The sequence below is a fragment of the Colias philodice genome, chromosome 12 (assembly GCF_061535455.1).
Source record: "Colias philodice isolate Cphi_HAF_F1 chromosome 12, ilColPhil1 Martin Lab GWU primary, whole genome shotgun sequence".
Lineage (NCBI taxonomy): Eukaryota > Metazoa > Arthropoda > Insecta > Lepidoptera > Pieridae > Colias > Colias philodice.
Window position 1 is genome coordinate 3,423,506 of NC_143097.1, and position 25,253 is coordinate 3,448,758.

General features: G+C 34.8%; 1 protein-coding gene across 5 annotated transcripts in view; it reads left to right on the top strand.

The window, feature by feature from the left end:
- LOC149483860 (uncharacterized) overlaps positions 1-25,253 on the top strand; it is a 167,890-nt gene that overhangs the window by 85,013 nt on the left and 57,624 nt on the right. For 4 of the 5 annotated variants that reach the window (XM_089701316.1, XM_089701317.1, XM_089701319.1 and 1 more), the window contains 7 exons: positions 1,601-2,073; positions 2,565-2,834; positions 3,056-3,235; positions 3,510-3,845; positions 4,728-4,858; positions 5,472-6,017; positions 6,466-6,572. In XM_089701316.1, coding sequence (XP_089557442.1) covers positions 1,601-2,073; positions 2,565-2,834; positions 3,056-3,235; positions 3,510-3,845; positions 4,728-4,858; positions 5,472-6,017; positions 6,466-6,572 — 2,043 coding nt within the window. The remainder of the gene's footprint in view (positions 1-1,600; positions 2,074-2,564; positions 2,835-3,055; positions 3,236-3,509; positions 3,846-4,727; positions 4,859-5,471; positions 6,018-6,465; positions 6,573-25,253) is intronic. The other variant, XM_089701318.1, reaches the window with a different exon arrangement.

Below are 25,253 nucleotides of genomic sequence, written 5' to 3' on the forward strand. Positions count from 1 at the left end.
CTTGTGACAGATATTTTTGCTAATCTGCAAATAGTAATATATTTATGCTTCTGACTGTACATTATATCAATTAATTCAAAGCTCTTGGTGAATTATTTAAATATGTAGGATAATAATGCAAAGATTCCTAATTATTCTTATTTGCTAATTTGTCGAATGTAATAGATAGAAAACGCTTTTTTACTAATTACTACAATGATAATTAAAATTACATTGCAATAATTGTTAACACTGATTTAAGAAGTGGCATTTAAATTTAATTGTTATAAGAAGCTAATTATCTGATAGGTAATAAATATCAGGAGAATTAATTTTTGTAAGTTTTAAACATTTTGTAATCCAAGCGGTGATAAATCCAACAAACCAAAAATTATTAAAATCCGTTCATTCGTTGAGTGATAAATGGCGTACAAACACGACTTTCTTTTATTTGCATAAATACCTAAATTTAGTTTTATCATATAATTAATTAGGTTATAGATTTTTTTGTATCGCACATCCATTAAATACTTGTTAATCGATTTTAAAATCAATGCGCCTGGTGCTAATTTTGCGTAGGTACTTCATACGTCTGACATCATCAGCATTGGTTCAGTTTACTGTTTGAATCATTTTCAGTCTCGATAGCGCAAGGATTAAAATTGTACTGCATATTGTTTTGTGCACTTTTATTGTGAATTTAAAAATTATGGATCAATTTTTAATAGACTTGCCGACGTTTGAATTGTGAGTAATAATAACAAACTTCAATAATAATCAGACTAAATAATTTCTTTAAAAATGTATATTTCCGTGTTCTTCTTCTTACATTTGCCAACCTTGAATTTATATATTCCAAAGACAGTAGACACATAATATAAACAAATGAGATATTAATAATTGTCCGTGCAAATGCTTCCAAACGCCTTTCTCGACGCGTTCCAATCTATCGTTGTGCACATTTTATTGTGTTTGCCACCGAAGGAACAAAATTAAATGTTCTATTACTGTTCAGATCGGCTAATGTAATCTCGTTAGTAATTAACCAGCTCTGGTGTGTCTCTGGTACTCGAGTCGGCAAGTTGATGACGGAAATACGCGTTCCAGTAGTTACTGGGTCAACAACTATTTCTGGCTGTTGTGCTTCACAGCACGCCGCCCATACTTTATAGCGGGAACATCTGATGCGATTGTTGCCTTTTTTTAATCGTGTGTTTTTACTAACAACTCACGTTAATTCTATAAACAACATTTATTTTAAACGGTAATTTAATCTAAAATAACAACTGACGCGTTTCCCTTTTTTAGATACGTTAGAATGAAATAACGGAATGACATGCTAGGAAAATTGTATTTGTGACTATTGGTAAAATCGAATACTTATTTATCAAGCGTATTAAACCATTTGATTTATGACTTCCCGACGATTCGCGGAGTTTTATACTTTGGGTTATGTTACCAATAATGTCAAACTTCTCCAAATCGATATGTCGGCGTCGTCAGTCCAGATCACTCACGCTATAATTCATCGAAATTTATGAAGGTGAACTAACTCTACCACCGTCCCTCTCTAACGAACGGCTGCGTTCTACATTAATACGTTTCTTTTCTCATTTCGCAGTTTGGAGCCGGGCCAAGCGAGTTTTCAAGCGTTCGGCCCCGCGGGCTGTAGTTTTCCGACCAATTCCGTCGAGTCCGGTGCTCCTTTCTCGAACAGGGGCCCCTACATTGGGGAACCCGTGCGGGACCATTTCGCAGACCTAAAGTCGCCTCCTTTCAGTACCGGATCCTACATACCCAAGTTTCCAGTCGTCAACGGTGACTCGGAATCGCCAAACTCCAAAACAGACAGCTTTGGAGAGGCCTTGTTTTTAGATTTTGAGAAGATAGCTGAAGACGCTGAAGGGAACCAGTCGACGCTCGATGAAATAGAACAAGAAGTGAATAAAGTTCGCGTCGCCTTGGACGAGGACAGCCGGGCTCTGGAGGAGGACGAGAGGAATCAAGCAGAAGCGGATAACTGGAGTCTGAACGTATCCTGTGATAGCGGAGTATATAACAGAGCTTCATCCCGAGATTCAGGACCTCATTCCGGTGAGTGTGCGCTTAGTAACTATAAAAACAACACATGTTCAAAATAAATTTGTCGTCTCCTTACTTCATGTATTGAAAACGATTGCTGACTTATTTAGCACACGCCGAAATGTAACTGTTACAGTGTAATAAACATGTGGAAGCGATCAAGGCGGCCAACTTGCATTAGCTTGATGTTTGTTTATGTTGTGTTTGGTATATTTAGATTTGTATGCGCCGCAATCATATTAGGACAGTTTGGAAAATAAACTTCGTTCAGCCTTGCCGATGTCTTTCAGTTATTTTATTTGGGTCAATGTTGGGTCGTGTTCATTGTCAACGTTAATTTTTTGCCGTCGTTGATAATGTCATTGATAATTTAACTTATTTACAAATTGTCAGTGCTGTTAGGTATTTTTTACGACATTTCTTGTGTGTGAAGCGATCAAAAGACTTGTTGTATGTGTTGATGAATTTCCTTTTAATTCAATTCCGTTTAATTAACGTTACAGGTGAAGAGTTGGGGCTAATAGAAAGCCAGGAGATAAGGGAAAACCACGCGGCGAACAGCAGTCAGGAGTGGTCTCCGTCGTCGATAGAGCACGGTCTGATCACCATGAACCGTGAAAGGAAATCCACTGAGAACGAAGCTTTACGCAGCCCTCAAGAGCAAAGGAGTGATGATGAAGAGGAAAATTCAGGCTTCGCCCTTGGTCTCGTTAAGAGCAACAGTGTTGTGGCGCGCGCCAGCATGTGGCAACAGTTGCAGCAACAAGCCAAAGGTATTAGTCATTGCTTAGACGAAATTAGCGGACTGCTTATTGCGTCCTTCTTGTATTTGAAACTTCGAAATTTGTACTGTTTTTAACTATAATGTTTTTGTTTGTTATTGACGTAAAGTTGTTTCTCAAATGATTTGATTATGTTTCAATTATTTTTAACAGAGACACATTTAATAAAGTAGAAGCGTTGTTTTTAATAATTATTTTTTTTATAATTACAGGCACGCCTAAGCCGCTTCTACGGCACAGTCGGTCGAAGATAAAAGATGGCCCACCAGTTATAGAGCGGTTCAAAACACAAAGTATCGAACTGCAATCGCCGACTAAGATAGCTCCTAAGGAAGGCTTCTCTCTTTCTCAGTCTAAGAGCACAGCCAACGTGTTAGACAGAGATGAAGATGGTAATAATCTAGTTATAAGCTTTTTGTATTTATACGTGTTTCATTTCAATACTTTAAATATTTATATCTCACAGTGAATATTTTCAGTTAGCATAGTGACATAAGAAAAAATTAAAGGCATGTATATTGCATTTTGTACCGACGAAATCGGCTTCCCGTCTTTGAATGTCGGCTTCTGTTTCTTTTTTGCATGTCATCGACTCCACTATGTGTATGTCCCGGGCTCTCACACTGCACAATATAATGTATATACGCACAATTTCACCGGTGGCAGCTAAGTTAGACGACGACGATCCGGCGAAAATGTCCCTCATGGAGAAAATGAAGATGTTTAACTCGAAGTTGACCCACAAGCCCCCCGTGGCGGGTCTCCCGAGACCCAAAGAGGAACGAGTCCCCAGAGCCTCCAGACTGCGCACGATGCCTGTTCTCTCTAGCCAAGTCCAAGAGGCGATGGAACAAAACGAAAGGCTAACCAAATCCCTCACACACGAGGACGTGCCCAGAAACCCCGACTTCCAACTGAAGATGGAGTTGTTCCGTTCCGCGAGCGCTAAGAACACGTCGTTAGAATATCTCATGAAGCAGAACGCGAAGTTTAGAAGTTTAGGTCTGATTTTGTTCATTTTGAGTTTGGTTTTTTCGATATTCGCTTGCCGTTTCGCTTCCTGGGTTCACTAATGCCGATTAACCGGCGAGGTAAGTGGGCGGTCCGTCGGAGCATGTGCACGTTTACTAACACGGAATAATCGAATTCTTGCTCTAATACAATAGTTGATTTTCTAGCTGTTTGATGTGAAATAACATAGGAAGTTTATGAACTAACGCATGCCCCGTTGTATTTCTTCACCGTGTTCGAGTGATGCAATAGATGCGTATTCAATAACCAATTTAATATAAATCTCTTGAGTAATATTTATTTTAAGCGCTATGGAGTCATGGGCTCACACGAAACACATTACTCATGCAGTATTCTTTTAACTATTAAAGCTATGGCGTGTTAGATACTAATACTTGGGTACAACGTTGTAAATATTTGCTATACGAGTTGACTGAAGCAGTGTAAATACGTTTTATTGTTAGTTATAACAGGTATTCATATCGCTATGTAAAACTTATAATGGTTTACGATATGAGTGGCGCTTGCATTTTTACAGTGCGAGATTTTTATTCGCTATTATTCATGAAAAATAATACCATAATTATGGACATTTTATGGTATTATTTTTCAGTAGAGATATTTACAAAAGGGGTATTGTGAGTTGGTAGACTTGAATTAATTTCAAAACGTGTCGCACTTTTCAATTATTATCATTATGTACAAACTACAGGCTACAACTTTATCCACATATACGAATCATTTACGTGTCTTATTTATAACAAGCTATGATTTTTTCGATGTATCAATCTACACACACTTTTTCCACGTCATCATAATAAATAAATATACAATATTCATTATATTTTATTAATAAAATTAAAAAAAAAACAGACCTCGACGACGACTCGCCGTCGGAACGTGCGCAGCGCATGATCACACCGGAGGTGCGCGGGATACTCAAGTGCGGTTCCACGGTGGTGCCTTCCAAGCCCAAAACCTTGGCTAAGGGAGAGAGCTCTGAGGTAATGTGCTATTTATTGACGTGACAACGTCTTATAATTCGATAGAGCCGGTTGCACGCACGAAAACACATGTCTCATGCGGCGTTACCTCGCTCTGAGGAGTTCCATGTAAGGCTTGAAGTGCAAGCGAGAGCGCGGAACGAGAGACAAAGAAGCACAATCGGACGTTGTCCCGTTCAACTATCGTCAGTAAACCGACTTTACAGACAACCAATTTTTTTTTGTTTTGATTAACTTTGATTAATTGTACGCTGTTTTTTACAAGTTCACGATAGTTTACTACATATACAATTTGGCAGTTTGTTGCTAAATTTTGTGATGATTTTAGTATGCAGAAAACTAAAATAATACACGCATTTAAACCGCTAGTACTTTGTGATATATGCAAAATATTATCTCCTTTTAGATCTGTAGATGTGAATATAATATTATCTTTCAATAAATTACGCAGTATGAAAAATTTTGCACTTCCGTTGAATCTGATGATCTTGAACTAACATTATTGTAAATATTTTAATTTATACATAGATCTTCTATTGCAACCAATATATTATATCATTAGTTTTCAAGATTAAAACTTGTTAATATTAATTGATATATGTTTATTCTTCAGGGCCTAAAAGATGAGGGAATTGACAGTTCATCGGACGAGGAATCCGCGTCAGCATCAAGCGTTTCATCATCAGAGAAAAGCTGCTCCTCATCAGATAGTTCCGATGAAATACCCGGTCCAAAACCCAAGCGGTTCCAACGAAAGAACAACAAGCTCAGATCGTCCAGAACGGAATCCGATCTCAGTAATTATCAGGACCAAAGGAAGATCCAACTACCAGGAGCCAATGAATTCAAGGAGCGGCTCAATCAAGCGAAAAACGCCAACGTTAAAGTGCCAATACTAGGCAAACTTGGTCGAAAACCGTCTGACGCGAAACCAGAGGAAGACAAATATAAAAAGTTCGTGAAGAAACTAGATGAGCCAATACAATTGGCTAAATTGAGGCGGCCAATGGAAAAAACTTCGTCGCTAGAGGAGAAACCGCCGGCGTTGAAGATTTCAGCTATCAATTTGGCCGCCAAGAATAAGTTTTTTGGACTAGAGGATAAGAAAGAGAAGAATGTGGATGAATTAACTGCTGCGGTCAGGAAGTATATTGCACCGGTAAGTTCTTTTATTTGATGTAGTTATTTATTTTGAACACTTTATTCTGCTGCAAACATGACATTAAAGTATGAATGTAGTAAAAATAGTATTTTATTGTATAAAAGAACGTATAAAAGCGATGTAATATTTATTTGTCATATAATTTTGCTTGAAAATAAGTTTCAGTAAAATACGTTAATATAAATGTTATCTGGCATCAGCCTTTGTACTTGAGTATATTATATAGTTATAATTTGTCTTTTCGTACATCTCTAATTCACAAAACTTCTTTAAATAAGTTACCATTTTTATTCCGTAATATTATGTTAGTACGCATGGAATGTAAGGCGGGTTGGTGGAAAACGTGAATATTAAACTGCTTCCCGTCGTTTTACCTGTAAAATTATGGATTAACTGCATTATTTAACAAATAAATTTGTTATAATTACCCCTTTTTATTTATTAGATGAGCAAATCAATATCGGTGCACGCAATGGAGGGTGCGTCTGGTAGCGACGGGGAGAGCAGCGGCGGGCGGGAGGTGCGGCAGATTAACACTAGGGGGCGACACAGGTGCGTTTTACATTTTATTTTATTATGTTAATGTAGGATTTAGATTCGATTTTAGGTTGTTATTGTGTCACTTAATGAAGGTTATGCGATGTTTTTTGTGAGCTGTGGGTGAAAAACAAAACAATATAATCTATTTTATAATTTAGATAATTGTATCACATAATATTAAAGGCGACGTTTTATGCAAGCTGTTGGTGAAAAACAAAACAATATAATCTATTTTATAATTTAGACCATTTAAATACTCCACAGCAAGGCTATAGATCAAATCATCCTTCGAAGTAATAAACATAAAAAATATTATGAATCTTCTGGTGCAATTGAGTAAAATACGATCGAATTTCCTCAGCATTTCGTGTTAAAATAGAAATTAACTCTACTCATATGTCAATGAATAATAAGAAATCGAGTTTATAATCACTACATATAAATTATGTTTTAAATATTCTAAAACGATGTCGCCACGATGATATATTACAAATAATTAGACTCCTCTATTGCGGTTAATTATTATTTTTAGCAATCGAATTGAAAATTTTTGAAAACAACTAAAAAAACGTTAAGTAACAAGTTGAGAAATGATTACAATAATGGCGAGAGGTTTCGCAATTAGTTATATATAGTACAAGGTTGTATTACCTCATTGGACAATGAAATAAATACTATGATATAATGTGAATCTTGAGATTGTAATGATTGATGGTATTATGTATTTATCCGTTATACTGTGAAGAATTTATATATCTCTTGTATATTAAGTAATGTATTGCAATTTCAATTGGTCATTGCGTATCTTGTGGTAGTTATATCTTTTTTATGTAGAAGTATTTTACGGAAAGAAAATTAGAAAATTGAAGTAAACTTGACGACTAGACCGGGAGATACTGACACAAAATTTCGAGTCATTTGTAACAGGATGGCGGTTCTACAGGGGTCTTAGTACGCAATGACAAAAAGAAAAATGATGGTGTCAACGCTGGTACCGGTGGGTTAGTCGCGTGGGCGTTAGTCGAACTCGTCGGAAAAATAGCGAAAGTCAAACGATTTGTAACACAAAAATTTTAGAATTTACCGATAGCCCATAAAAAAGAAGTAGGCGGTAGTGTCATGCCATACTTTTCCGGTATGACTTACAGCCCGCCATACCGACGCGAATGTGTTGATTTAAAAAAAACAATTATTCAACCATTTGTACCAAGCTAACTTTTGCACAGGTAACCATCGTCGTGCAGCCATTTACGAAAATCGCCATGCCATACTTTTCGGACGATTCCAAATGGTCGCCATACCGCCGAAAATCTGCAAAATTTTTTTATTTCGCCTATCTTTTTGTACCAGTTGTATTTGGCTTTTTGGAGAGTATTTGATAAAATGTGACCATTATTATATTTGCCATACTTCTAGTAGGGGGAAAAAGTGCTATCATACTTGAAAAATAAATTTATTATTAATTTATATAAGTGAAGATTTCCAACACCTAGATCTTTGAAATTTTGTATTTATATTCGTTGATCCTCAAACTTACAGGAAAAATAAGTGCCATACTGTTACAAATCGTTTGACTTTCGCTATTTTCCGACGAGTTCGACTAACGCCCACGCGACTAAGCCGCCAGTACCAGCGTTCACACCATCATTTTTCTTTTTTTCATTGCGTACTAAGAACCCTGTAGAACCGCCATCCTGTTACAAATGACTCGAAATTTTGTGTCAGTATCTCCCGGTCTAGACTGCCCACGTAAGCATATAGTAGAGGACTGTAGTTGTCAAAAAGGATTAATTAAAAAAAAAACAATTAACGTTTTTAATACGTTCCTCCGAGAACCTTAAAATATAAAAAAATAAAAAAAACAGTCTATACCTACTCGTTTTATGAAGTTTGATTTTAACGTAAAATAGTTTCGGATTTCGTAGACAAAAATATGATTTTTTGGTAATTAAATTCTACGCTTTTTAGCCGTATAATAAAAAAAATATTGATCTTTTACCTTAATCACCAAATAGATTTGTGGTGCTGCGTCGCGTGAAATTCGTTATAACGACCGACTCATTAAATGTAATTTCACACTTTTTGTTTTCGTTTCACGGTATGTAGAATTGCTAAAATTATTGTCATAATAATTTGTTATAAAACATAGTGACTTTAGAAAATCAATTTGATATCTTTGGTGCTGTAGTTGATGCGTGAGCGTAAAATTGGGGGATATTTTTTAAAACCAAGGAAGATAAAAATAAAAAATCTATAACTTGAAATAATTCATTCAATTCTAAAATAAATATGATGTGCCTTACTTACACTATACAGAATTAACTTTAATATTATTTTAATTTGAATTATATATTTGGTACTTATACATATAATATGACAAAAAATTAATTATTATTTTGAAATATACCTTCCATCTTCCTAATTTCATCAACCTACTAAACTATAACAACCATATTACATAGGCACATTACGTACTGCATATTCTCTATTTGTGTGTCATAGACAATTTATTAAACCGCAGCAACACGTGAACGCGACGTTAAATCGATGCCGCAACGCTTCACGGTCCCAATTTGTGAAAAATATGATTTCAGTCTAATATTTTCACTGCGATTCGATGTCGCAACTCGTAATGGTGGCTCTACATTTCTGCATGCAACCTCCCTGAACAGTCGTGAACGTAAATGTGGATGAATTTCGCAATGTTCACTAAAATATACGGTAAATGTTATAAATATGTTATGACGATTCAAAAGTGCTTCTAGAACAAGTTTAATTGAATAATTAAATGTTTGAGTTTGATTGCGAGCATCCTATGAATGTGGAGGATACGGCATGTGCCGTGAATTCGATAGTGCATTCACGGCACTAATGTGGAGCCGCCTTAATATTTTCACTGCGATTAGATGTCGCAACTCTTAACGCTCGCCTGGTTTAGATATCGGATGTCTGTGCTTGGCGAAAGCTGACAAATCGGTAATGTTTTGAAATATTACAGCCGCAGTTATTTGCATACAATGTTGATGTGCGATTTGGAACTGGTTTTTGAATGGTCATGTTTATGATAGGTGTATTATTGGGTTTGTAGCTTTTTGTAGATGAGTATTGACGATGGCGAAGACTACTTGAGTATCGACGGTAATAGACGGTAAACAAAACTAATGGACTAAATAATATATCTTTCACAAAAATTTCATTTCAGTTAATTTCATTTTATTTCAAAAATTATTTATTAAAAAAAATAAGTTGAAATAAGGAATTTTGGGCAAGGGCTACCGCGCCATAAGTCGCAAAGCTAGTAGCATATGAAGTACATTCTATAATAGTGTTGTAATGCTCTCAGTTTCACCATTAAACAAAAAACAAATCGGTCCAATCATACAGTGCAGACACCATAAACTTGTTCTCGAAGTGTGGATGCAATCGTAATATAATATATCGGTAGGAAGTGAGCTTTCACCGCGCGGGATTACCGTCGTACGTTATGATTCATAAAGCATAACCTATTGATCATCTGTCGACTGCTACTGTTATGTGAAGTTGTATTGTGTTCGTGATACATTGCGGCGTTTGTATGGATAGCGATGTATTTGGGATGATAAAGTGCATGATGTAAGAAGCAATGTATTGACATGGTTGTGGATTAGCAAGAAGTCGCTGTCGTTACGCTTAAAGAGTTGGGTTAGTTTTGTGTATTGGCTGTTTATTGATTGAATAATTATTATAGTTTGATGATAAATTGTAAGTATGAATTCAAGTATGTTTAAGCTCCTGGTTTATCTGTCCGTTATTGCATAATTATTTAATATATCATGATCTATCTTAATCGTATTTTAATACATTAGTCAATATTTATATATTACATATTTCATTTTTAAAATAGCATCCGATGTTTGATACAAAATTGCAAAGTACCTAATGTATGTATACGATCAAATTGTAATAACATAAACATTCTAAAATTGATGCTGTTCTCAATCCGGTTTTACTTGTATACTGCTTAATTTCGTTACATAATTTTCCGGTTGAAAATGAGTAATTTTAGGGTCTGGTAATTTCGAACGTGAATTTTACAAGTGCATGCAATTTCCGAGTTAACGGTCTGCATGGGGTTTACGACCTCTGCAAATAACACGTATTTACTCCATTGATACGTTAATATTTTAATTAAGTATACAAAACCAAAATATAAAGTGTAATTTTATGGTAAATAAAAAATCGGTAACGAAATTCACACTCATTAATTAAATATCTATCTACACTAGAAATATATCTAGTGTTAATTTATAATTTGGTATAAGTATATAAAATCAGTAATTAATTTCACACTCATTACTATAAATAGATTAACACATTCCAACGTGAAAATCGGTCGCACTGTCAATTAGTCATGTCACAGAATTGTAAGTGAAAAAAACTACCGGAGTCGGTAGCGCGCACGCAATTCGACCAATTATGTACGTTACACAATGTGGCCTACAAACCCAGCTTTGCGATTATTGAAATATCGCAACTGTTTACCGTACCATCGTGATGGGATTGCTCTTAATTTTGTTTGAATGTGTGATTCTATAATATGTGAGTTATTAATGTCAGGTATTAGCTAATAAACATTGTCTATAGTCTAACTTGTTGGTTTATGTATCTTGGAAAAATGCCCGATTTGCTCTATTCACATTTCTTATACACAACACTTACACATATGAAAAATATTAGTTTAAAAAAAGAATCTTGCTAGGAGTAATTCTGTTTATTTGTTAGTATGTAGCATAAATCATAATAATAGGCTGAGGCCAAGGACGGTCTTATTTCCAGTTTGGACTCTTCGAGCACGTTTTTTCTTTCGTACAAAAAAGATGTGAAATAAGCCAGTTTCCACTAATTTTAATTGGCCAAATAACAGATCTTATTAACACATACATAGCATCAATTAATATAATAAGGTTACAAATACACAAATATTTTTAAACTTAAGTGACCTTCTTAACATCTGTTGAAAACTGTTAATTATAATCCGTTTAAAGATGAGAAATATTACGATGTGACGATAATAACTACATACATTGATCGGTTCAATGACCACGGGATAAAAATATGCGTAGTCTAAGAGCGTGACATGCCTTTGTATTTGATTTTTTAATTTAGTTAAAAAAATTTTGGACAAGTAGGAACACAAAAAATAATGCGTAAATTGTACTTATGATATTGTAATGATGATAACACACCTACTATGAAATAATATAAATTACGTTCTACTTCTACAAACAATTGTTCGAATACGATAGTGTGTTGTTGTTTTATTGTAACAGTAGCAAATTTAACGCGCCAAATAACGGCATCAATACATTTTACGCCTGAGAGCGTTCCGTTACAATGATTTGACTATTGATTCTCGTCGTCATGGTAGACGCATCGACCTACAGTGCACGGGCTGGCCTGTATTGAATTACAAGGGTCTGCTTCCGTGGTTAAAGAAAAAAGTTGAAACTTTCTCACAGTTTTTATATACTGAAACGTTACGTTTTTTGTTTCTATTAAAGTACTATTTACTGTAAAAGTACAAAATACATCAATCTATTCATGGCATTTCTAGTTAAATATTTTAGAGTGATAATAGAGAGTAGAGCTAATAATTTCAATGTTTGAAAAAGTCTGCTATAGATGTTGCTGACTGGTAATCTTTTGAATTTTTTCTAAAATAATAATTTTCTTTTGAATTTTTTCTAAAATAATAATTTCCGATTCAGCGAATAAGTATGTATGAAAATACTCATTTACATTATTAATAACTTATGTTAAAAAAGTTATCTTATACAACAGCGTCTCTAGGACTAAATTAGTGAAAAATAAAGGTCACAGACGGGAAGCGCAATCGAGTGGGCAGTTATGAGACAGTAGTGTTCGGATTGGACAAATTACTGCCTTGATTAGCACTTGTTTCCAATGCGATATGACTTCGCTCTTTCACGATTGAACGTATGAAGGAAAGTGAACATTATGACAATAATTAGACTTATGTTTTCTTGAGGCATGTAGATCCGTTTTCTTCTACGGAATTGAAACTTGGTAATTGTAGTGTTTATGTCATTTCTACATAATCTTAGCGGGGAAGAACCTTAGATTACAAAATAAAATACAGATGGAGCATGACAACCGTCCGTCGCCCTTGTCAAAGAAAATACGAAATCAAAAGCAAATACGTCGCTGCACCAGTGCTATAGCGATTCTAGTGTCATGCAATACGTCAAAATGGGTTTGATATTTTAGTAAAAAAATGCTGTCTTGTGATATCAAAACGCTGTAAAATTTGTTCCCGAAAACAAACAAAAAGATAAAACATCGTTTTACAGGTTCTCTGTAGATTATTTGGCTTATTTAATTTTGTATACAAATAATAATTTTACATATACGAAGGAATACAAAACTTCAACGTATGCTGCCAGTATTTTGAAAATGAATTTGCCATTTTTATGGGTAAAACGGTAAAATGGTTAAAAGATCTTCGAGGTAGTGCTGTTGGTTTTTTCGATCGTGAATGTGATTATTTGTATTGTGCAATAAAGGTTCATGATCATTATAAGATAATTTTAATAAGCATAATACTTTTTTTTTGTTACTTTTATATAGCTTAAAACGACGTCAGAGTCGTTTTCGCCCGCGATTTAATTCATTTGAACTCCGTGATGGATATGATGAAAATAAAATGTCCCGTATTCTCGACTAAAAACTACCGCTATTCGCATTCATATATTTTGAAAAATAAAAAATAATATAACTAAATAGTTAATATTGAAACTTTTTTTTATGTAATTTATTTAATTGAAATTGAATACAATTATTTTGTCCACATATTATAACTTTAGTAGGCAGGTACTTTATGTAATAAAATAATTTTTACAATATTATAAAAGAAAAATATCATTAACCCGAAATTATATTAAAATAAAAATTAAAAATTGACTGCTAATAATTTATATGTATACAGGGTGTAATCGTTAAGTGTGCACAGGCGATTTTTCCGTAAGTATTACAGATAACAAAAAACTTTAAACTGATATCGAAAGTACTTAACCTAATGAGTAAAATGGCCGTAATAAATTTTTAGAAATAAATCGATAAATATCAAAAAAATTATCTTTAAACCCTCCCATACATTAAGTATGAAATATGAATATCCCGTATACATTTAATATGAAAGATTTTAGCTTTCTTTTTCTTTTTTGGTTTTCTGCTTTAATTACTTCGCAAATTTGAAGTGGCATTTTCCACGCTTTTTCCGGACATTTTCACGCATTTTCCGGATATTTTCCGGGGATTTTCCGAGCATTTTCTCGACATTTTCCAGGCTTTTTCCGGACTTTCCACGCATTTTCCGGATATTTTCCAGACATTTCCCTGGCATTTCCCGGGATTTTCAAGACATTTTCCGGTAATTTCCCAGGCATTTTCCGGGGATTTTCCGAGCATTTCCCGGGGATTTTCCGGATGTTTCCCAGACATTTCCCTGGCATTTTCCGGGGATTTTCTACGCATTTCCCAGGCATTTTCCGGACATTTCTCAGGCATTTTCCGGGGATTTTCCGGATATTTTCGGACATTTTCACGCATTTACCGGATATTTTCCGGACATTTTCACGCATTTTCCGGATATTTTCCTGGCATTTTCCAGGGATTTTCCACGGTTTTTCCGGAAATTTCCACGCATTTTCCGAGCATTTCCCAGGCATTTCCCGGTTATTTTCCGGGAATTTCCCAGGCTTTTCCGGGGATTTTCCGAGCATTCACCGGGGATTTTCCGGATGTTTTCCAGACATTTTTTTGACATTTCCCTTGCATTTTCCGGGGATTTTCCGGACATTTACAGGCTATGTCAGGGAAATGTCCGGAAAATGCCTGGAAAATTCCCGGAAAATATCCGGAAAATGCCTGGAAAATCCCCGGAAAATGCCTGAGAAATGTCCGGAAAATGCCTGGGAAATGCGTGGAAAATGCCAGGGTAATATCCGGAAAATGTCTGGGCAACATCCGGAAAATCCCCGGGAAATGCTCGGAAAATCCCCGGAAAATGCCTGGGAAATTCCCGGAAAATGTCTGGAAAATCCCGGAAAATAACCGGAAAATGCCAGGGAAATGTCTGGAAAATATCCGGAAAATGCGTGGAAATGTCCGGAAAAAGCGTGGAAAATGCCTGGAAAATGCCCGGAAAATGCTCGGAAAATCCGTGAAAATGTCCGGAAAAAGCGTGGAAAATGCCACTTCAAATTTGCGAAGTAATTAAAGCAGAAAACCAAAAAAGAAAAAGAAAGCTAAAAATCTTTCATATTAAATGTATACGGGATATTCATATTTCATACTTAATGTATGGGAGGGTTTAAAGATAATTTTTTTGATATTTCTCGATTTATTTTTAAAAATTTATTACGGCCATTTTACTCATTAGGTTAAGTACTTTCGATATCAGTTTAAAGTTTTTTGTTATCTGTAATACTTACGGAAAAATCGCCTGTGCACACTTAACGATTACACCCTGTATAGCCTACGTCACCGCCACTAACATAATAATTCAGATGATTGCAATGAAACCTCACAACTCAAAATCGGTCCAACGGTTTATACTGCAGGGCATGTCAAAGAAATATTATACATACATACATAAACTTGAAAAACATAACCCTCTTTTTTCCGTAGTCGGGGAAAAATTTGGGAAATTTTTCAATATCTGGTAACATTACACGCACACAGAAGCACCATGTACGTACAGTGCAGCGGCGAAATGACAGCACACATAGCTTTATTGAAAATGACGATAAATCATTCGGTTTAGTTCGGCAACGCTCCATCTGTCTTTTATTTTGTAATCTAAGGGAAGAACTTATTGAATATGGCGGCCTTTTATTGCCTCAATAGAGCAGAATTAATTATTTCAAGTATAATACGATCGTAGTACTTATGTATATCTAGTTCAAATCTTTATCTACATATTAAAAGTGATATTAGTTGTTAGTTTAATAGTGAATTAACGTATCAAACGGTTATAGTACGACATAAAAGAGATGAAATTAATTATTTTGGAACTAATTCGTTTTTCATTACCTGGCAACCCTGAATTGGCAATGTAGCTGTCAAGTTGAATAAAAATTTGTTGTTTTTTTCGTGAAGTGGAGAATTATTGAGATAAAATTGTTATTTAGAACAAGAAATTTAAATAAAAAAGGAGACATCAAGAAAAAGGTTAAACGTAGCGGTGTCCGTGATGTGGTGTATAAAGTTTTTATTCGGTGTTTGTCCGAATTTCAAGCTGGAAATTTATTGACTGATTTGGAAAACGTTTACAAACGTACAGCAGAATATACCGGTGAGATTCCATTTATTTTTGCTCAGTACTACGTAAAATAGAATATTCCATTAGTGACGAGTGTTTAATGTATGTATGTATGGCGATTATTACGTTTTCGCAATTTAATTTGAGGTTATTTGTATGTAAACAAAAACTAGTTTTTATAGTGCGACCAGCACAATTTGAGTCAAGAAGTTATATCCAATCCAACCAGCCTCAAATAAAGTACCTAGTTTAGATTTTACTACATAGTTTAGTGATAACTGTTTTCATACAGCTATCTATCTATTAATCAATCAAACCATAAGAAAAAAATCATATTTACTGTATCATATTTACAGATACTGAAGATGCCCCGTACCCTCTTGCCAGTACTTCGAAACAGAGTGATGATCAGTCCTTTGAAGGAGTAGAATATTTAGATTTTGATGAATTATATTAATGTACAAAATTTATCTACAAAAAAAATAAAAATATGTGGTTTTCAAATCGCCTTGTTTTTTTCTACCCGACGGACCCAGAAAGAGGGTAATGTGTTTGAGCTGCATGTATGCTTGTTTGTTTGTATGTTTGACTATGTGCGCCTCTGCAGTCTAAACACTTGACCGATTTTTATTAAATAACTAATTCCAAATACATTTAAGTAAAATTTGACCTAGGTAGGTCAATTAAAATACCAATGTATTTTTGTCTTAAATTACACTATTGCTACAATGAAACAATTATAACGGTTTAAATCGCGGTATTTATTTTAGATTATATTATATAGATTTTTGGATTTTTATTCTATAGTATCAAGATCGCTTGCGTCGCAGTATCAGTGTTGCTATATGAGCGACGGTGGCGCCCTCATTTATTTTCATCTCTTTTGTGTCGCACTGTACACTTGTAGATACAGTAATAGCGCTTGATAAGAAAACGTGGAATTGAGATTTATTACTCTTATTTATTAAGTCGTATCGATACATTGCGTTTATTATAGTGTCCGACCGAAACTGGTTTCCAGGCCGAAACCGAAACCGAAACCGAATGTTCGGCCGTGGCTTCAGTTTCGGCCGAAACCGAAACCGAAACCGAAACTCACGTGGTCAAGTATGTAATTTCTAAAAATACTGAACTTTGGTGCATTGTACCTATTATTTTGCCTTAATTAGGGCATGAAATGAAAACATAGTACATATATTAAATTTGTTGTAATCATTTATTTAATATAAAATAAAAAAAAAATATTTTTCAAATATTAATAATAACAATTTTAATTTTTATTATTTTTTCAAATTAAGTTCTCAGTAAAATCAGTCATCTAAATCAAATCACTAATTGTTACTGTTACTTAAAATACTTAAGTTTTGGTATTTTGAGATCTTTCTCTTTATTAAAGAGTATTTATTTGGTATTTGTACTTAGAAGACTTAAGAAGAATAATCAGTCTCTTTTAGGTACCTCTTATATAAAAATAATGATTATTAATTACTATTACACCTAGTTCCAATCTCAACATAGATAATCATAGACTACAGGCCCGTGTTGAAAAAATTATGGGTCATTTGACCCACCAGGTAACCTATCTAGAACGATATAAGAGCATAAAATAATAAGATTCAGCACTATGACGTCACTTGTAAGCTGTCCACCTGAGTGCAGATGAGAATTCGAAGGTTCAGGTAGAGATTTTCTCCCCTTGTCTCCATGATTTTTGTACGGCGTTGCGGAATAATTGATTAAAAGTAGTATAGAAATAGTATGACACAGATGCCGTACAAAATCAAATGACCAAATTTACCCCGGCAACTGTCGAAAAATAAAAATAAATTCCGACTTTGTGGACCACCATTTTTGTACGGCATCTGTGTCATACTATTTCTATACTGCTTTTAAGCCATTATTCCGCAACGCCGTACAAAAATCATGGAGACAAGGGGAGAAAATCTCTACCTGAACTTTCGAATTCTCATCTGCACTCAGGTGGACAGCTTACGAGTGTCGTCATAGTGCTGAATCTTATTATTTTATGCTCTTATATCATTCTAGGTAGGTCAGGTGGTGGGTCAAATGACCCATAATTTTTTCAACATGGGCCTGTAGTCTATCAAAAATTGTTTCCACCAGCGTGGGTCAACCAACGCTTTGACAGCGTCCGTCAAAGCGTTGCCGAGGAAAACGAAGTTAGGCGAGCGTGAGTGTGTGAACTAAGTTCACTGAACTTGCGAAATATTAAGTTTCGGTTTCGGCAAAAGTTTCGGCCGATTTTGGCCGAAACCGAAACTGCGGCCGAAACTTGATTTTTGGCCGAAACTCGGCCGAAACCGAAACCGAAACCGAAAGTTCGGTCGGACACTAGTTTATTACCTCTATGCTAGTATTGAAAATTCAACCTTTTGGCATGGTTAAAGTCACTATAAAAATTTTGTAGTTGTAAGTTCTGAATGCTAATATTCGATGTTAAAATAAAATTTAATTCATACTGACTAAAGCCACGAAACATCGATGCAACCTCGTACTTCTAAGTTTTTGCATTAGTTAGTAACTATAAGCTATTTGAAACCCTTTTACTTTCAACACCAACCACTACTAAATATTCATAAGTCAGTACTTGTTCGACTTCCGTTTATACATACGTATCTATGCTTTAGAATCGCACATCTCACCATAGTGACAATAACAAGGCGACAGTAAGCTTTCGTTCGGTTCCGATATCACCATAGAAGGGTGTAGGAAGTTGTTGGCTTGTATAGGCGACACTTAGTGATTTACGTCATTTGATCAAATGTAATGTGTTAGGTTTTTTGTTTGAATTGAATGATAGGATAGTGTAGCGTTGGTTAATGGGAGGTAGCTTGAAGCTAAAGTTTTCTGGAGATATTTTTATAATGATTTAATTATGAAAATATATTTTGTAAATAGAAATAAATTTGAATGAAATTAAGCTATATACAATTTCATTTCATTGGCTTCATCGTGATTTGTTTTCTCATTAATATTGTATATCAGTAGCATGTAGAGTAAAAAAGTTGCATTGTAATATGCATGTACTTATTGCTCTACGATATTATGTAGAAAATAATATATTTTCTCTGCACTCCTGTGATTTATTATACGTCCCAGTCGTCTAGACACTCGCTTATCCCATCTGTTATAAAATGTAAAATAAAACCCATTTTTCAGTATTCCAATCCATTTGTGAGAAAAATTCGTGGAAATGAAAAGTCCACAATTCTGTTGGTCGATCGATTTTAGCTTTGGACTCATAAACAGTTCCTAGTCACTGGCTGTTGCGTCTAGACCGAGTCTAGACTGTAATTTTATTAACTAAGTTTGTGGATTGTCGCAGGTGCAATCCTCTGTGGTACGAGTATGTGCAAATGTGAACGTTTCTGAATAGAAATGAGAGTTTATGCTTAAGGCTATTTGGGACCATATATTTTATAAGTATAGCAGTAGTTAGGTATTGAATTAAACTCAAGTATACCACCGTGCAATTAACGAAAAGTGTTTATGGTTAGTGTTTTAATGATAGTTTTAACTTGGTGTTCGATATAGCTTACATTTTTTTTATGAGCAAATTTTATTTAAAAACTGTAAGTATAAATTCATCTACCGCAGCATCCAAAAACCATTTCGATCACCACGAAACATTATACAATACCTATAAATAAATCGTCTCATTAGAGCCGCGTAACCAATAGCAACGGAACGAACGGGCGCGTGTTAGAAATTTTATAACTCTCGGTTTCAACAGATTGCATTAGTGCACGGTGCACTGCCTGTTCATGTTCCGAGTACGTAATGTTATGTACGGATGTGGGTTAATGTGAGTGAGATAATGGTCACTGATAGATCCGCTTGAAACGCAATGTGCGCGCGCCCGACTTTGATTTCTGTGCGTAAGCGTTATCTCATATCTGCTATTAATTTGAACTGATTTATTGTACATGATTGCTCTGGTGCTCTGGTTTTGTTGGTATTTCGGTTGCGTTTAGTGTTTTGCGATGTAGGATTTGTATTTAATTGAGTACTGTTTATATGGAAGTTCGCAATCAAGATGTAGTGGTTGATTTATGAGCGTTCAGAGGCTCTGGTTTCTATCTGTGTTTACGGCTTTTAACAATAAATGTCTGTAAAGAATCGACTAGTAAAACATGAATCTGAATACAGAAAGCAGTGCAAAATTATGAATTTATAATGACCTCAAAAAAAGACAATGCCACAGCTGATAAAGCACACGACTTAAAAAGAATGTGGGTATCGTAGAATGTGTTAATTTTTGTCACTGAATATTATGTAAAAGGTACAAGTTTTAAAACCGGATAGTTTGTAGACCGCGCTGTCTCTCGAATTGACCTTCGATAGATTTGATAATCAATAAAAACGCCAGAGTCACGGTTCTCCCGCTTTTTGAGTTTGGGTCTTTATTTATCTAAATTTTACATTTTCCCACGTTCCATAATTCGACGACCGTTTTTGTCTCTATTTTTGGTATCCATTTTTAATGTACCTACGCCGGAGTTGTCGCATCGTCGTCTATTCTAATGTTTTTAAACGTTCCAACTTCGAAAACCAGTTTACATCTTATCAAGAAGTTGTTTCTCGGAACATTGGTAGAAACGGTTTTATGGATATAATATAAGCAATTTTATTAAAAATTCAACAACATCCAAAGTTACCAGCGCTATTTAAAGTTAAGTTCAAGATGTTTGAATCGCACGTGTTCGTGCACACGGCTGAATCGCAAAGGTCACTGTTTGAATAGAATGCCTGGCAGATGCTGTACTTGCACAATAGACTTGTTATATTATAGTAACAATAACCGAGTCACCGGCGAGCAGGAAGATAACCACCGCTGATTTATTTCGGTTTGCTTTCTAACTTTTTATGACATCTGCTCTATATCTGTGCATGTTAGTATCTACTTTTAGTGAAGTTTATGTTGTGTGAATTAATATCTTTCCTTATCTCTTACTGATGTACAGATTACCTTAATTGAATAACAATGATAAGCGTGGCGGTGAATTTTTTTAGATTTCGAAATGTAAAAGAACATTTTATTTTTGCTCTACTTATAAGCTTTATAAGAGCTTTCGAGCGTTCGTTCCTTAAGTGTAGTTTCTTGTTCATTGGAAGGAACCGTATCTTCCTAATACCTAACTTACCGAAATGCAGTTTCGAGTGTAAACTAAACTAAGAATACGTTGTTTGTTTACGAGTAGTGTAGAGTTGTAAGCGTAGGTAACGGGCCGCGCCTCCGACCGCGACGTTCGGACGAAACCTAGCGGTGAGCACAACACACAGTCAGTCGCGCGCGGCATACGCGCCCGTCCGTACAGCCCACCGGTCGTTAGCACACAGCTGATCGAAAACACGATACTAAATATAATAATAATAAAAAATACACTTACGTTCAACACAATACTCTCGGCTCAATCAAAGATAGAGTAATGTGAATAGCGTCCAAAGGGCAGACGGGACGCGATCGATAGCAATATTTACGTGCAATATGTTACACTGTAATAAATAGTACAATTTATAGTTTAGATTTATTCGCAATTAAGTGATGTGTGAGTGATTATGGATGGATTTTATTGATTGTTTGTTATCAGTCGGATTTTTCGTGTTCAATCGTCATAACCGTTTCACCGGTGAGTATTTACAAATATTATACAATGCGGTTTGTTTACTCCGGCTAAGTATGGTATCTTCAGTTTGGAATTGCTGTTAGCGTGTCATAATCGGACCGGTTATATGTTTGTATACACTGAATTGTTGAGAGGTAAATTTAGCGCAAATTATCGAGCTGGACATTGTTTATGTGCGAAAGAAGCGTCGCTCGTGTTTCCAACCCCGGCTGTCTGCGTTCGAGGGGTGGAACCCTCTGCTCTGAGCACGCCGGTCATCAAACTTCCACAATACATATCGACGTGTTGGAATTTAAGTTCAAATTAACGCTTCATGTGATTGATTTATCAATAATAATTAATAATTAATATTTAAAAAATTTGGAGTCAATATTCCGACGACAATAAATAATTTCAAATCACAAAATAATTTGTTAAGATATAGGTAATTAGAGTGTGACTAATATACTAGCTTAGTACAATTTTATTTACGTTATAATAAATTATTATATGAAAAACATTTTATTTTATCTAAGTAAATAAATAATAAACGTAAAATGTAATTATAAACTGGGATTAATGTGCATTTCACAAGAATAAATACAATAAAGTGGCACATATAATTATAATTGATAAATCGGAGAGAGTAACTGACAAATTAATATTAGTCTACTGAGCTAACTTGTCTCACTAAGCACGCGACTATTTTCGTTAAACAAGCAAGGACTTTCACTATTGATAAGAAATTGTTATCGTATAGTACTAGTAGCCTTGCGTTTAAGACTTCATGCTGCGTTTACGTGCGAGGTTTTATTCAAAGCATAAATTTTGTTGCGAAAAGCGGTCAGATCTCTGCACATTAGCATTTTGAGTTTCACCTTCCTTGGTATTCCGGGAAGCAGACTCGGTATAGCGCTCAAGAAAGTGCATTTCCTACAGATAAAGTATGTGCGTGGAAAGTCGTTTCCCTCTACCATCTTGATTCGCGGTATGGTGTTCTATATTTTTAATTGGATTCGAACGATAAGTTTCTACAATTCTTAGGTATATGAAAGGCATTTTAATTAATACCAATTAAGCTTCGGATTTAATGTATTTCCTCATCTATTTATAAATTACTGGAAAATGAACACTGCACTGGTATAGTGATATCATGGGATAATATCCAATTCAAACTAGTACATATTGCAACGACTCCTCGGTGTCATTTAAATGCCATTTGATTTGATCTTTGGATTAATTTAGCTCACCTTACCTTTTTGGTATTTAAATTATACGTCCTACTTAGTGTCTTTGTCTAGTTTTTCCATTTTGTTTTCGTAAACTACCATTTCCTGTGATATCAACTATCCCTTTCATGATCATGTGCTGGCAAGCGTGACTCCGTATATTTATTTTGCTTTTATACGACACGCTTTTCGACTCCAGTCGCACATTAGCATATTGTACCACGTAATGCTCTCTGCTTCTCCGTATTTCATACACTGCAAATGTATCATGACCTGAATTACCTAATAATCAAAAAAATGACGAGATACCGAATTAAGTAGTTAGGTATGCTAGATTGCCGCAAGATATTTTCTTTCTGCAAAAAATTTACAATATTCCTACAATAAATTATATTTATTTCATTTTTAAACGAGTTGTGATTTTTGATGTGATACGCTGGTAAAAATTAATAAATTCAAGGTTAGTTGGTTAAAATTATAAGCCATAGAAGATTCGTTATTTTTTACTTATTGCAATTAATATGCGTGGCCTTGACCGACGCCTTTCTATTTATTTTGAGTATGACATCATTGCAGACTTGGCTGTGAACACAATGTAATATAAATTTACTCAATTTGATATTATTTGCGTAAGGATTCTAGCAATCAGTGCATGTAGTGAAGGCCTTGAAAAATAATGAAATTTTTAAGTATTAGCAAACTACATAATATAATTGATATATAGTTTAATTGGCATCGCTATTACTTCCTTAGAACATTAATTACATTACAATATAAAAATGATAAGTACATCAAAAAACATCGAAACAAATTCTGCACCAAAACAGAATAGAAAACAAATAGTCATGATTTACATTCGTGTTGAATAATATAATAACTAACTTACAACTTCAAATAAGATTATTACAGACGCAATAGTTAAAAATACACATTCTATAAGAGACTCCACATGTCTTACATCATTAGAGTGAAGTGGAATACGTCTTAAGTATTGGAAACAAAGATATTAGTGGCCACGTTTATATTCTCTTTGTATTTAACTTGGTACCTCCAGGGATCTATTTTGGGACCGCTAATTGATAGTTGCTATGTCGTTGTCTATTTTTGGCTAGCGACTTCCGCTCTTAATGCATTCGTTAATGTGTGGGTGAACCCTTTGAAGACGCGTTTTTTTGGTATGCTTTAATTAAAATTAACTTCAAACTTTACATTACAAGATAAGGTAAAATGTTAGTAGACCGTATAAAATATAAATGTTTTTATCATCTCTTGACGTAAACATCTAATGTTATGAACGTGCTTTCTGAGTTTTTAGCGGGGTCAAGTGATAACACTAATTTATTGATAAAATATATAGAATAAAATGTTAATGAATATTCTTCTAAACGTTTATGAAATGAATATCGTCAAACAGATTTATAGAAATGATGTGGTAGGTACTTTCATAAATATGTGAGCGCTAAATGATTCCATACAATTATCTGAAAACGAGGCTCAATAGAAGAATATCAATATTAATAGAGCAGTGCTCCGAGATAAGGAAAATAACCCATTACGCGGCCACGCCCATAATTCATTGCGCGCGCACCAGCCGCAGATCGCAGCATCAATGCAGCTTCGGACACGCACTGCGAAATTAGCGTAAATGTATAGAGCTTTGTGGATAGTCACGATGCCAGATTATCTTATGTGTTTTAGTCTGTTTGTTAAACGTTATGGCCTTTAAACTGCGAGCAGGACGCTCTGGGCTATTTTTCGAGATGTATATAGATGAGATTGGTCCAAATGGCGGTTTAAAAGTAAAAGTTAACGTTACGTCTGCTTCAGAAGAAATAAAACTATTCAACAGGTTTATTTACTTGGTTAATCTGTTTAATAATATAGTTACTCAACGCACTGAATGTGGTGCATTTATAAATATTTTATGCATGTTGCATAAAAGGCATAAAAAATATCTGGTTAAAATATTTCGTTCCTTATAAATATTCTAATCCTGATTTTTCTCGACTTACTACATAAACATACATAGTACCTATATAATATGTTCCTTGTTTAACAGAAAAAGTACAACATGAACTTCGTTAAAATTGAGTTTACAGATAGATTAAGGTTAAGATTAACGTACAGGCTTTGGATTTAGGTTGTATGTGAACAGGAGCGAGGGCTGAAGCTAGTAAGTAGTAATCCTAATAATTATTTTCAATATCCTTTAAATATCGTGATCGGTCACGCATACGCTTCCCTTGATCGTTTTGCGAAAATGTATTCACGTGTCACCACCGAGTCATTCATTGTCAATCCTACTGACCTTTCGCTGCCGACCTCTATTAATGAACCATCACTACATAGTATAAAACAAAGTCGTTTTCTCTGTCTGATCCAACTGATTTTAGTGAGTTTTTTTATGGATAGAGTGATACCTACAAGAGGAAGGTTTTAGCATATAACTTATTAGGTTTTAGACAAAGCGGGCGAAGCCCCGGGCGGATAGCTAGTAGGTACAATATATTTGAAT